At 38.3% G+C, this 15,544-nt stretch overlaps 1 protein-coding gene across 1 annotated transcript in view; it reads right to left on the bottom strand.

Annotated features, from left to right (window-relative positions):
* The window catches only part of LOC139945055 (glycerophosphodiester phosphodiesterase domain-containing protein 5-like), a 53,900-nt gene that overhangs the window by 21,625 nt on the left and 16,731 nt on the right, over positions 1-15,544 (bottom strand). Inside the window, exons 2-6 of the mRNA XM_071942311.1 lie at positions 10,837-11,019; positions 3,210-3,313; positions 2,524-2,617; positions 1,501-1,560; positions 303-407 (exon numbers count right to left, since the gene is read on the bottom strand). Coding sequence (XP_071798412.1) covers positions 303-407; positions 1,501-1,560; positions 2,524-2,617; positions 3,210-3,313; positions 10,837-10,932 — 459 coding nt within the window. The 5' untranslated portion in view covers positions 10,933-11,019. The remainder of the gene's footprint in view (positions 1-302; positions 408-1,500; positions 1,561-2,523; positions 2,618-3,209; positions 3,314-10,836; positions 11,020-15,544) is intronic.

Below are 15,544 nucleotides of genomic sequence, written 5' to 3' on the forward strand. Positions count from 1 at the left end.
TAAATATGTCCCTAAGCCAGGAGTAGAATACGAATAGAACAATACCAAAACCAACACATAAGAGCGGGCGCTTGTGGAGATGAAAAGCTTTCATCTTAAAGTAAAAATTTAAAATGGAAGACAAATAAATCATATTAAACAGCAAAAATAAGTTATTCAAATCTTCATCGCAACTTTAATTTTTTTATTTTCATAATAACGGCAAAGCAATTTATATGGTTTCGAAAAGAGTCAAGTAGTTTAAGACGTCATCATGATACCTTTAAACTATCCATGGCAAAATACATATTTTTGTCCTTTACCTTCAAAAGTTGTGGAACATAATGCCATAATGAACTGAAGTTCAAAACAGTGCAGGGAAAAACCAACATCGCAACTGACAAGGATAGATCCAGAACTATCCCAACCTGTATCAAATAATTATGAAAACAAATATTGTTATAATTAAATTGCAAAAACAATAAAATATTGTACAATTAGTAAATAAATGCAGTTGTCTTCATCAACAAACATCAAGCCGGTGTAGGCACTGCACACTATTGGTTATTACTCAAAATAAATGTCAGCATTCAAACGTATTTGGCAACCAGCAGTGGAGAGCTGTTGATAGTAAAAATCATTGTGAGAAACGGCTCCCTCTGAAGTAACGTAGTTTTTGAGAAAGAGGTAATTTTTCACTCATATATTCAAAGACTTCAGGCCTGAAGGATGTTTTAGTCACCTGAAAGCACACATATTTGTGCAACAAGGGTTATTTTCCCTTTACTATTCTATTCCAATTTCGATGACAAACTGAGTCCACATTTTCACAGGTTTGTTATTTTATGCGTATCCTGGGATACACCAAGTCAGAATACTGGCCTTTGACATTTACCGAAGGTTGCAAGTGCCTTTTAATTGCGAAATTTATTTAAGCTTCATAACGAGTCGTCATGGAATCAACAATATTCGCAAGGATAATCAAGTACGTCCAAATATATGATACACCAAATCAAAGAAGGCGAGCGACAACATTTAACGGTGGACAATACATCTGTAAATTCTTAATTGCTGAAACTCATTTAAAGCTTCATAATGAAATTACTATGATGTGAATCAACACAATTATGAAGTCCATTTACCCGAAGACAATTTTTGACCACGGTCGTGAAATAAGAGTACGCCCTCTGTGGGTGAATTTCAGGAAAGGGGCTTTAAAATAGACATAGGAAATAATAATACATCTGTTGCAAACTCACCAACCAATGCCCTTTGGTAAAAAATGCAAAAAAATTAGTTCTGATCTCACGTTTCGACCCTGAGCAAATTTTTTCTCGAAACTAACAAGAAAAACCCTTCGATAAAGACTCTGCTAGGGTCGAAACGTCAGGCCATTTCCCATAATTTTCTTGTAAAATAGACAGGTTACCTTTTTACATTGATCTGCGTTGAGTCATTTGGTTTTACGATAGGGAACAAGACCCAAATGACCTTTGAACTATAAGAAATAAAATCACATACCTTATGTACTCCGTGGAGATTTAACTGCTGTCTGCAAGCAATGTGTAAAAACGCGAAGAACTGTGTATAAAGAAGCAGAAAATTAACACAGGAAGTTAGAGGAAGCTTGAATCAAGGCTAACTTTTCACCACGTGCTCTATACCGGCTGTGGTAATTGGAGGGTGCGTAGTCTTCCTCGCACACTGCGACCTTTATGTTTCTTGTTTACCGGTAGGCTACAAGCTATTCGAATTGGTCCGAACGCACTTCAGGTTTCATTGGTACTGCAACCTTAGATCGTGTTTTTTAAAGTTATAAAATGTTTTAATATTATAATTCAGATCAACAGTGTTGTTAATGTTGTTGCTGTTAAGTTCATGTCTAGGGTTCGAATCCTTCTTGTGGCACTTGTGTCCTTGAGCAACATGCTCTACCATAATTGCTTCTCTCCACCCAGGGGTATAAATGGATACTTGCAAGGGAAGAGGTTGATATTGAGTTAGAGAAAGCCTCAGGCTGTATAGACCTTGGTCACGGTGTGGCCATCTTGATTTTACTCCATTCCTACTCATTGTAACCAAACTGAAGCTGGACGAAATAATAGTCTGGTGCCATGTTTGCGCAATGAATGTTAGCATTCATTACTGTTATTGGAAACAGGGAACATGACCAAGATGGTGTCAGCTTGATAAAGGTCTATACTCCCCAGGGAGCTGATAAAGAGTGTAAAGGAATTGTATTAGCTCAAAGACCAGCCGTCGATTTCACCAAACTCTTCCTAACTTAGCATTAATTTTAAATAGTATTGGACTTAGGATGAGTAAAGTTCTGTATCCAAAGGCTTTGGACACATTAAACCCATCCTATAAGTTAGGACGGTAACTCGAGTTAGGATACATCATAGCGTTTCGTGAAATCGGCTGCAGAACACTTATGCAAAGCTGTATATTATAGATCTAGTTATTATTATTCTTCAATTAAACTATAGTATATAATAAATACACATGGTGGTATCGCAAACCAAATATTAACGAACTTCTTACCAAAAGCAATATAGCATAACAGCACAGTGCGCATGACAACGCCATGAAGAAGATGTAATAGCGCCACCACATGCCCGTCATCTCGGCGAGATCTCTGTTATGAAAGCACAAGCACAAAAAAATCAATATTTCAGTGTAGAAAATTACATTTCTTTTTTGATTACCAACAACTGTCACTGTGTTTTGTTTGTTACACTTTTTTTATTTATTTTTTTATTTTTTATTTTTTATTTTATAGTTACTATGATTGACATAATATGTGTCCCTTCTTACAATCTGTATAAACACACTCGGATTCAAACTCTGATCAGCAGAGAGTGGGTTCGAGTCCCAATCGTGATACCTGTGTCCTTAGGTGAGACACTTACCAATGATGCTTCGTCCTTCGGATTGGACGTAAAACCCTTGGTACCGTGTGTTGTGTAACGCACGTAAAATAACCCAGTGCACTTTATCAAAAAAAGAAGGGGCTCGACCCGATGTTCCTGGTTTGATTGGCTGCATACTGCGCCACAACATATTTATATGTGAAAGTAGGCCTCATAATTCAAAAGTAGTCCCACATACCTTGCTGGAGATTAGTACATGTTAAAGTGCCCTGAGCGTCACTGGGTGACGGTTATGGGCGCATTTTTAACAAAAACAACTTATTATTATTACAGTTCAGTATTATTATTTGATTATACCTGTTAAAGTATGCTGAGTCGTTTGCAGCTGAGAGCCAGAAGAACATGTTGGTCATAGATGTGAAGCACACTAGCATGACAAAGATAAACCATAATCTCTCCGTCTGTCAAAACAAAATATAAAACAAAACAGTTAGCTTTTCCAATCTAAATTACCAACCAAGAGGCCCCAAATGGAAAAAAAAGAAAGACTGCGCTAGTTTCGAATGTTCAGGAACTAACAATATTGTCAGAAGTCTTGTTAAGAATTTCAGTGAGAAATTACGTCTTTCTCAAAAACTATACGTCATATTTCAGTGGGAGTCTTTTCTCACAATATTTAATACTATCAACAGCTCTCCTTTGCTCGTTACCAAGTAAGGTTTTTATGCTAACAGTTATTTTGATTAATTACCAATAGTGTCCAGTGCCTTTAAGCTCGGGTAAATTAAAATTGATATTAACAGTTCACAAACCTACAATAACATCTGGTTTCCCCTTTACCTTTAAATTCACAAATGAATCAATTCCCCTCCAATTCAAACTTGATTTATCAGTAAAGTCAGGAAGTTGGAAACCTACTTTTTGACATTTTGCAGGACGTCAACTTCACCGTCAACAAGAATCATCGATACAATATTTCAAGTTTTATCAAAAAAAATCATATTTTACATTCGGCTCCAAATACTTCTTTTTGCGTATCTATGGAGGAAAGAGTTGTCAAAAGTGATTGGCAACACACTCCCTTGGAGACATGTAAAACGAATGCGGTTAAAGTATCATTAAATCAATTTTGATTACAAACATGAGTGAGAACGTATTGAATAACGGGTGGTTGATAGGAAACCGTTACAGGAAGCCCGGCAGGGCCCCAACGTCATAAAGCATGAAAGCACAAAACTTGCTAACCACAGAAAAGTATTGCTCAACAGAAACAGGTTACCAACTAAAGTTACATTTGGTTCACAACGTTGTAGCTGGTTCCCAGGCTACTAAATGTTTGCGTAGCAAAGCAATTTGTCAGGGTGCTTTGGCGCAATATGCAGACAATCAAGCCATAAGCACCAGGGAAAACCCCTTCTCAGGTATGTGTTCTTTTACGTGCGTTACGCAGCTCACGGGACCAACGGCTTAACGTCCTATCCGAAGGACAAAGCAATGGTTAAGTGCCTTACTTTAAAATGACACAGGTGTCACGATTGGGATTCGAACACGGTGCTATTAACCGCTGATTTTTACAAGCGCCGTGCCGCAATGTATGCATATAAGGGGGAATGTCTTGCGGCCATGACTATAACTTGGTCATAATTACAGCACCCAATTGACAATTCAAGGTATCAGACTAGTCTTCCCATTACATAAATCAATACATTTCATTATCATTGCGGTAAAAGACAGTAGACCACTCTAACGTGCAGCTAATAGGTACCGCAAGGCATTAATGGGAACGTCTCGAGGCCAAGACTAAATTGCGGATAAAGACAGTAGACCACTCAAACGTGCAGTTAATAGGTACCGCAATGCATTAATGGGAACGTCTCGAGGCCAAGACTAACTGAGTCATACTGAATTACAACACCCAATGGACACTGCAATAATTCTACGATTGTCAGTCGCATTTCAAAACCCATCTGAAGGTTTCAATTCACTCTCCGAGGGCCGGATTCTTAGACTCCTTATCTGTCTATGGCACGCACGTGGTTAGAGTTTAAACCTCGCGAGGATTGGCAACCTCTGAGATCGAAATCCGGAGGGGAAATTGATGAAACGACCGTACATCTCAAAGAGGAGCCTTGCTTGTAATTAGGAACATCTGTAAGGTCAAATGAGTGTTACCTTCAGAACCACTTCAAAGCGCAGAATTACTTCAATAATTCCAGCTATAACCTATATAAGTGGGAACTGAAACTTTGCACGGTGGAAGTAACTAAGTGAGGTTTGCGGTAACACCATGTGGATATCTCTTTTTTGGGGGGTAGTGTTGGTTCTAAAAAACAACCGGTGGTTGGCGATGCAACGTTTCGATCAGTAAGCTCTGATCATCTTCAAGAGAATGTTAGCGCAGCTGTACCTTTTGTCCCTCTGTCGAGCTCATGATGTTAGGAGTGTTGAGCTTAAAGGCACTATAGACGCCTTTGGTAATGGTCCAGAATACCAGCATTCTGCATGAACACGTATTGTACACGCCAAAGTGTTATCGTATATTTACCGAGTCACGTCCGTCACTAGTGACGTCCGTGACTACCCAAGTGGTCAATGTACCACTGCATTGCAGTTGGCTGCCACCAAGCTGACTGATGCAAAAAGTTGCCTCGTGTGACATGGCTCTAAGGCCGAGCCCCAAAACAAAATAATAAATAACAGGTGAGCAGAAAATACCCTCTCGCTCTCTGGTCAATCAATTTTAAAAACAGTACACACAAACACTTCAAAGTGCACTTGTTTTCTGCAAAACATTATACGCACCTGCGCCAAGAACGTAGGTTAAATGAAAACAAGAAAAAAAGAAAAAACAGTTCACGTTTTTCTGATTTCAGTAAATGATAAACTGGTTTGTCGAAGCAGACCTGTCATCGTTCCTTTAAATAAAAGAGATTCTTGAACGATAAGAGAAACAGATAACTCTGCATGAGTCAGTGGCGTCACAAATCGTGAAACTTATCTTTAAAAATGTTTTCAATTATTCCCTAAAATATATGATTCTCTCTCGGGTATCTGTTATGTGACAACTCCCACGGTGTCACTTTGAACACCTCAGTTTTAAACATGGACCCCTTTTGATAGAGCTGCTTAAAGACAGTGGACACTATTGGTAAATGTCAAAGATCAGTCTTCTCACTTGGTGTATCTCAACATCAGCATCAAATAACAGACCTGTGAAAATTTGAGCTCAATCGGTCGTCGAAGTTGTGAGACAATAATGATAGAAAAAAACACACTTGTCACACGAAATTGTGTGCTTTCAGATGCTTGATTTCGAGACCTCAAATTTACTCCACAGGGAGCCGTTTCTCACAATGTTTTATACCATCAACAGCTCCCCATTACTCGTTACCAAGTAAGGTTTTAAGCTAATAATTATTTTGAGTAATTACCAATAGTGTCCACTGCCTCTATGCAGAAAACATTGCTTAAAAGATTCCTGCTAAGCAATGAACAGGATACAGTCAGAAATTGTACAAGTAACATTGTATTTTGGCTGGTAACCTTATTAAACTGAGCATAACTTTGTTGTGCTTAGCTCCTTTTCCCGCTTAAACAGGTAAACTTCGTACTTTGTCGGTCAAAGTAATAAACTATTTGTTTCATGAATAACTAAGAGTCTCATGACCATTGCCACTGAACTGTAATGAATCTTAATTCAAATATTATTTGATATGAATTATCTAAACGGGGAAACAACGTGCCATAGTTATGTGAAAGGAAAAGGGATCGAGTCTCAACCACAAGCCTTAATTAGTTTAAGGGGAAGTCAAGAACCCTCTTCAGTGCTCCTCATTAAGACTCGGAACACAGCAATTTGTCCAAAAGTGTTTGCTCTACACACACACCCTAATAAAACCTTGTTGAAAAATGCAATTACAGAAACTTTTTTAATGAACTTCCGTCACCTCGGTAGTTATCAGAACGAGTAGTGACGCAAGTACGTAATGAATGCGGCCATGATGGGGCGGGTAAGATTAAGTTGCCTAATCCACTTTCCTCGTCGAAGGGTTCTTAAGTATTCCATTGTTAGTTCCAACGCCGTGATATAAATCACTAATGAGAATTTTATGAAATCGGCATTGGGTTGTTTCCTTTGACAGTTTGTCTTGTGCAGGATTTATAGGGAGCGTTGAGTATGAGTTTGGAGTATGATAAGGTGCAGACCAGGCTCATTTGGGGCAAGTAGAGCGTACACTGCACAGTGTTCAAATTGACACAATGGTGCTGTAAAGAAAACCAACAGAGATTCAAAACAAACATATTATGGTGGCAACATATAATCGTTATTTTAAAACCATATAAGATGTACATTAATTTTTTTGTAATGTGTTTTATACTAGATCAACAGCTCTCTGTTGCTCGTTACTAAGTTAATTGTTATGCTAAACGTTATTTTGAGTATTTTTTACCAATAGTGTCTAGTGCCTCAAAATCAAGAAACTTAACCACAATGCTTGTCGTTTCTCACAATGTTTTATACCATCAACATCTCTGCATTGCTTGTTACCAAGTAAGTTTTTATGCTAACAATATTTTGAGTAAGTACCGATAGTGTAATGTACCTTTAAAACAGAGTTACGTATTCTTAGTTGTTGATAACTAGAAGTACAAATTCAGCTGCTCTTTTTAGCGGTAAATGAGGGGGAAACGAAAAATAAATGCTCGACCTGACGGTTCACTCCTCATGATGACAGGAGTCATTAAAAACGCAAACATTTAAAGGAAATTTGCTTTTAGGTGTTTATTAGAGGTAATGCCCCATGCCTGGGGCGAGGGAAATTCCCAGTTATACAAGGGATCAGGTTACAAGGATGACTAGGGGGTCGAGGTGGATTTGAGTTCATTCGAGGTTGTAAAGGGGCGCCTTAACAGCAGCTGATGATCGGGGAAAGGGGTGGCCCTGTTATTGTAAATAATCATAGACATGTCTATGAAATAAAATCGAGAAACAATAGGTTACAGGTTGGATTAACTGTCTTCTTAATTCTTATTTCGGAAAATGGGATTGGGATTTTTTTTTTCAAATATCTAATAACTGGAAATAATTATTATAGGTTTAGGTCTTTACTATTTTTTTTTCTTTTCAGTTTTTGAAAAAAAGGTGGAGCACCTTGTCAAATGAGAGAGCCAATGTGACAGGGGAGTTTGTCCTCTAGAGATTCTGCCCCCCCCCCCCCCCCATAACGGCAAAGTTTAGATAGCGCCCTCTTTTGAATCTTCTTCTTCCAGCCCATGCTAGTTTCTGATCTCCTGATCTCGGGCGGACATAATTCTCTAGTACACCGCCCTGGTAAACTCTGTTCGACTTTCACCTTTGAGAAGCTCTCACCTTTTGAGCATACTCTGGCGAATGAGAAAGTCAGGATATAAGCTTAGAACAGTAAACACCCTTTGCCATGAGAGTTTCGGTTTAGTTTGATGGTTAACATTCCTGGTTGTGATTTTAATGGATGCTTACAGAGTAGTCTGAAACCCTCCCTTTAAAGGTGACGCCCCAATTACAATGAATCACTCTCCGGAGGTAGGTCAAGAGTATAACGCCCTCTTGTGACAGTAATGAGTCCAATCGATCTTTCTGTTTTTTCTTCTTGTGTGAATTGAACCATTTTGGGTAGGTGCTTTATAAAAGCTTTAGAGCAATTACGCAGGGTTAACACTGGCGTGAAGCTGAGACTCCAGACGTTAATGTAAACCATGCAACTCGGTTGCATTATGTGTCTGATCTAACTGGATTGAACCAATTTCCTGCTTTCATTATTGGATCTTTTAGAACCGCAAACTAGGCAGGGTGACTTTCTTTTTAGAGCATAAAACAACAGCAGTAAGTTCACTTTGCTGTTAGAAAAACTTGCTGAAGTAGGACTGTTGCTTTAAAGTTCTATAAAAAAAATGAAGTATTGTTTTCTAGCTTTCATAATTAGATCTTTGGGAACCGCAAACTATGCAGTGTACCTTTTTTTTAGAGCACTAAAAAACAGCAATAGTTTAATATTACTGTAAAAAAACTTGCTGAAATGTTGTGTTCTAGAAAACTTGCTGAGCTGGGTTTTTTTTTCTTCTAGAAAACTTCCTGTTTTTCTAGAGAACTTGCTGAAGTATTGTTTTACTAGGAAACAATTTGTCTTCTGGGAAACCTGCTGAAGTATTGTTTTAGAAAACCTGCTTAAACATTGTTTTCCAGTGGAACCGACGATTGTGAAAAAGTTTCAGCATTGCCTACAATCATATCTGCTTTATTACAGTGTTCATGGATTTGTACGATGGGTCCCGAATCACAATTGGCTCCTGTGGATGAGTAGCAAGCCTCTGTACTTTGTCAAAGTAAAACGGAGATGCAATGTGGCGTAAGGCACTGGCCACCCTTGTTGCACAAATTGTTGTTCTTTCAAATGCCTAACAAGGGTTTCGTGCCTTGAGTCTTTAAAATTGAGTGAGAAATTGTTTTTTTCTAAAAAGATACGTTACTTCAGAGGGAGCCGTTTTTCAAAATGTGTTATAGGCCTACTATCAACAGCTCTCTATTGCTCGTTACCACAAGTAAGTTTTTTATGGTAACAAAATTGTTTTAAGTAATTACCAATAGTGTCCAGTACCTTAAGCTTGTACTGACATCACAAGTAACCATATTGACTATGAGGGCTGCCATTTTGTGAGTCTGCAATCGGTGGGTGTCTAACCGCATGCACGTCAGCGGTGTAGAGAAATACACTGTGGGAGTCTATAGAAAACCTCAACAAAAATTCTTAGTGCGATGACGTCAAGTGATGACGTCACTTTGCCCGATTTCAGTAGGTGGAATGTCAATCAAAGCCAGCGGCATTTTAATCAAATATTACCTTTTAAAATGTTGGTTAAAAGTTAAAACCGAAATAGTTGTTGTGTATCAGACTTTTGCAACAGATTTGCCAAAAGACATTAAATGTCTGAACAGCTTTAAAAGGCATTAGACAACTTGAGCTGTTGGGCTTTCCGATGCTTTATAAAAAGCTTCAGGTCTGACCTCTTTAAAAACTTAAGTGAGAAATTAACTCTTTCAAAAATACTACGTCACTTCAGAGGGAGCCGTTTCTCCCAATGTTGTATACTATCATTAGCGCTCCCTTGCTCTTTACCAAGTAAGTTTTTATGCTAACAATTATTTTGAGTAATTACCAGTAGTGTACAATGCCTTTAAGCAAAATGGGAGGTCAAAAGTAAAACTAAAGTTCACGAACAAACAGAAATGGAGCATCACTAACACGCCTCCTTCCTCTACTTGCAGTCATGTTTCCCTCGGAGAAATGTTTTAAAACATCTGACTATAGAACTTGCACAGATGGGTATTTTGAAAGCTCGACTTGGTGTAACTTTGAGAGAAGAGTGCCAATCAATTTGACGAACATTTCCGCCCAAAACCTTGTCACTTTCTGAAGGATTGTTTTATTTAAACCTCTGACTAGAACATGCAAAGATAGGTATTTTGAAAGCTCATATTGGCGTTAATTTGAGAGAGCAGTGCCGATCATCTTGACGAATGTTTCCGCCAAAGGTTTTGTCACTTTCCTGAAAACCGTACCCAGTAGCTGTCTGGGAGGGCAGATCAGTTTTGCCGTACCAACAACTGTTCACTAAGTCTCTTCTGGGATTATTGTTTCGGCCTTTAAAGGCACTGGATACTGTTGGTAATTACTCCAAATAATTGTTAGCATAAAAGCTTACTTGGTATCGAGCAATGGGGAGCTGTTGATAATACATTGTGAGAAACGGCTCCCTCTGAAGTAACCTAGTTTTTGAGAAAGAGGTAGTGTCTTACTCAAATAATTATATACATGACTTCGGGCCTGAAGCCCTTGTATGCATCTGAAAGCACACTCAAGAGCTACAACTACATAATACAGATATACCGCCATGCAATTATATCAGTGTTAATGATGAAAATCGGAAAAGAAAGTCATGAACTTACTAATTTTGTTGGCTCCTTCTTCTCCGAGTGGTCCCGGCCGTGGCACCCGTAACACCCCGTCACTAGAGACGCACAGCACCCGCAGAACACAGCCATCTTACTCGGTGTGCTGAACTGTTTGTAAATCCGCAAGACTAACTAGCCCGGAGGGCAGCAAACCCACAGTCAACTTCAGTGAACTTCCTGCAGTAGAGGAAAGGTAAAGAATCGAAGGGGGTGAAAGGATGAGGAAGGGTAGACGGTTACCCAAGGGTTCAAGGAAGTTGTAGTTTAAGAAGTAAATAATTGCTAGTTTCTACAGCTGCAATGGTTACTCATTGTAGCTCGGCTTGTTAAAAACAGCAATAATGTAAATTCCAATCGTCAAAATTAACACTTATATGTATGTAAATATTATTTTATAAAAAATATTATAATTATTGTATGGCCTTTTGTTAAAACTGATTTATTTCACTTTAATATTTATTGTTTTTTTATTTTATAAATTTACAGTGGAAATGAGATCTTATTAGCTCTCGTATTTACAAGAATAGACATAAATATGTCTTGAACAGCTATGTGCACACACTAAATACAAAAACTGAAGATACACTTTCAGATCTGTGTTAAAGGCATTGGACACCTTTGGTAAGTGTCAAAGACACGTATTCTCTCTCAGTGTATCCCATGGTATGCAAAAAAAATAACAAACCTGTTGAAAATGTGGATCAATTGTTCATCAAAGTCGCGAGAGGAAAGAAAAACACCCTTGTTTAACACATTTTGTGTGCTTTCATATATCTAATAACACTTCAGGCTTGAAGCTTCAGGCTCGCGACAGTAAAGCAAAAAGCAAGACCTATCGTTCTCAAAGAACAGAGCAAAGTAGAAACATATCACATGGTTTTACCGCGAAACGAAGATACATTGATAACTCTGCAGTGCCTTAAAGACAGTGGACACTATTGGTAATTGTCAAAGACTAGTCTTCACACTTGGTGTATCTCAACATATGCATAAAATAACAAACCTGTGAAAATTTGGGCTCAATTGGTCATCGAACTAGCGAGATAATAATGAAAGAAAAAAACACCCTTGTCACACGAAGTTGTGTGCGTTTAGATGGTTGATTTCGAGACCTCAAGTTCTAAACTTGAGGTTTTGAAATCAAATTCGTGGAAAATTACTTCTTTCTCGAAAACTATGGCACTTCATCAGAGGGAGCCGTTTCTCACAATGTTTTATACCACCAACCTCTCCCCATTACTCGTCACCAAGAAAAGTTTTATGCTAATAATTATTTTGAGTAATTTCCAATAGTGTCCACTGCCTTTAAACACTAAGCATCAACGATACACGTAATCATCTATAGATTCATGAGCAGCGGTTACTCATCATTGCAACCCGGCTTGTTCAAAATTTCACCACAGTACCAGTGTCGCCGTTATTACAAATTCCATATGTACCTTATCTTTAATCATTACAAATCGGGAGCAGTTGATTAAACAGGAGTCAACTCAGCAACATAATCAGCCTTTATACATTATCTTGATTCACAGAAGTTCTCCTATCGAAACGAAGCAGTTGCTAACAATAAATATGTCGTACCTTATCTTGATTCATAGAGAGTTTCACTTTCCAGTTGTGAGAGTTTTGTTAAGAAACAAGAAACTGGAACGCTGCTGAGTGTGGAAGAGTCACTCTCGGGTGTCGTATGAGCTCGGCGCAGCCTTGGCCGATTTTTGTTTTCCCCCAGCCCGGGCTTATTGCGATAATTAAACAGCGGAAGTTCCTTAAAGGAACACGTTGCCTTGGATCGGTCGAGTTGGTCTTTGAAAAGCGTTTGTAACCGTTTTTTATAAAATGCATATGGGTAGAAAGATGTTGTAAAAGTAGAATACAATGATCCACACAAACATGCCTCGAAATTGCGTGGTTTTCCTTTTACCTTGTCGACTAACACGTCGGCCATTTATGGGGGTCAAAATTTTGACTCCCATAAATGGCCGACCATGTTAGTTCGCACAGTAGAAGGAAAACCACGCAATTTCGAGGCAAACTTGTGTGGATCATTGTATTCTACTTTTAAAACATCTTTCCAACCATATGCATTTTATAGAAAACGGTAACAAACGCTTTTGTTTTGACCAACTCGTCCGATCCAAGGCAACGTGTTCCTTTAAGATGGTTGTAATTATTAGTAAGAAGGATAGTCACTTGTTGGAGATGGGTCTCGCTCCTGTTTTATTAAAGGGATCGTTCACCAAAATTGTTTTGGATATGGATTACTTGAAACATAATCATCAATTCTGATGCAGTTCATTCACCACGAAACCAAATATTGGACAAAATGTGATTTACGGAAGTTTGCTATTATAATACGTCACATAAGAATTAGATGTGACTCTTAAAGGCAGTGGACACTATTGGTAATTACTCAAAATAATTTTTAACATAAAAACTTACTAGGTAACGAGCAATGGGGGTTGTTGGTGGTAAAAAATATTGTGAGAAACGGCTCCCTAGAAAAAAAAAGTAGTTTTTGAGAAAGAGGTAATTTCTCACTCGAATAATAAAATACGTCAGGTCTGAAGCCTTTTGTAATGCATCTGAAATGGTTTTTTTTTTCTTTCGTTCGTTGACCAATTGTGTCAGATTTTCACAGATTTATTATTTTATACATATTATGTTGAGTTACACCAATTTGATAATATTGGTCTTTGGCAATTACCAAAGGTGTCCAGTGCCTCTAAAGACAAACTTGTAGCTGAATTGTGGAAACGATCTCAAGTAGTAGAAACTGACTGCTTGATCGATTAGTGGATGCAACAGTGTGTAAAGATACTTTGTTTGCTAAACCCTCTAAAACTCCCAGGTTGGAATCGACCGGGATCTGGGTCATAGGGAGTGACCCATTTCAGGGTCATGACCCAATTCTGGGTCATGACCCGGAATCAAGTAATCAAAATTAATTAGTAGACTAATTGGTGGATAAGTAGTGTGTAAAATATATCCTTATTGGTACACTCAGTTTTTAGGGCAATCTATCAAGAAGTCAATATTAATAGTGGACTAAAATTGGTGGATAAAATGTATCTACCGATTCAGCACAAGGCATTGTGTAAAAGACCTATTTTGTGCCAAGAAGTCTAAATTAAATGTTAAAGGGATGCTGCAGTGAATTAAAATAAAACAGTTAATTTTGCTGTCATTTTTTTCTGATTTATGTATTGAACATCAATAAAATGTGTTTTGTTTTTCCCCCCGACATATCTCACTTGCGTAATTAGCGAATAAGTCATGCCCCCCCCCCCCTTTGTGGATTGTTACCGCCCCCTACCATCGACGTCACGTCGGGAATTCAAACATATCGTCGGCAAAAAGAGTCTGGTTCCTAACTACACGCGCCTAGGTACCAGGCCACACAATGCACACGTCTCTATATGCACACAGCCAGGGGACCCAACGGCTCGGGTTCCCGACAGACGTCACATGAAGGCTCCCTTTTAGTGGCGGGGTGGGTTCCCCTAATCACTTGAAAACCACTTTTAAAAAACTTGCGCATTAAATAACAAAATTTTGAAAAAACATTTCAGGTTTAAAAAGTCATGTTTAATCGTTTAATTTTTTTTTTAAACCACTGCAGCCACCCTTTAATATATTTTGCTAGATACAAACATTTTTCAGGGGCAATGATCATATCAATAGTGAAAATCAGTGGTGGGCAGTGTAAAAGATACCTTTATTGACATACACTTTGGGTTCAATGATGTCAAGGAATAAAAACTGATTAGTGGATAAATTATTCATGAAAAGGAATACTTAAATATATTTCGCTAGATACATACTTTTTTCGAGGCAATGATGGTTTCGGTAGTCGGAATGAATTAGTGGATTAATTGGTGGAGAAATAGTGTGTAAAAGATATCCTTACTGGCACGTACAATTTGGGTGCAACGATGTCAATAAGTCAAACTAAATTAGTGTACAAATTGTTAGATAAGATATATTTTGCTAGATACATACATTTTTGGTCGTGTCAGTAGTCGAAATGAATTAGTGGATTAATTGGTGGATAAATAGCACGTAAATAGCGTGGTGATTCAGATGATACCGCCTCAGCATTGTATCCCAATGGACATCAATGAAACTTACTGCCAAAACCTCTCAGCACTATAGCTATCTGGGCCCAATTTCATAGATACTGCGCCTTTAAAGTGGCAAGTTCAAGAAACGTCTCTTACAGTCAGTTTAAACATTGAAGACGTTAAAATAGGGGTATTCCCTACGGATGTAATTGGAGATCTAGTGTCTATACACTGTTGACCTTTCTTGAAGAGGACTTCCTCTTTTTCGTCTGTTCGCAATTGGCATTTAATGTCACTCAATAATGAACCGGTAAACTAGCAGCGAGTAAGCTGCGTGGTTTGGCTGGTGATGAAAGAACAGTCGGAGATGAGCTGTTTTAAATCTGTAGAAGCGCCATGGTGTCGGAACCTGTACACAATGCTACTGACACCGTTGAAAATTGGACATTCGCGTTTCAGGTTTGTACAGTGAATGTCTACTTTGTCTTCATATTGAACATTGAACATTCAACTGTACAGTGAATGTCTTTTTGTCTTCATATTGGACAATTGAAATTCGCGTATGTTTGTACTGTGAATGTCTTTTTGCCTTCATATTGGACATTTGACATCCACGTAGGTTTGTACAGCGAATGTCATTT

The sequence above is a fragment of the Asterias amurensis genome, chromosome 12 (genome assembly GCF_032118995.1).
Source record: "Asterias amurensis chromosome 12, ASM3211899v1".
Classification (NCBI taxonomy): Eukaryota; Metazoa; Echinodermata; class Asteroidea; order Forcipulatida; family Asteriidae; genus Asterias; species Asterias amurensis.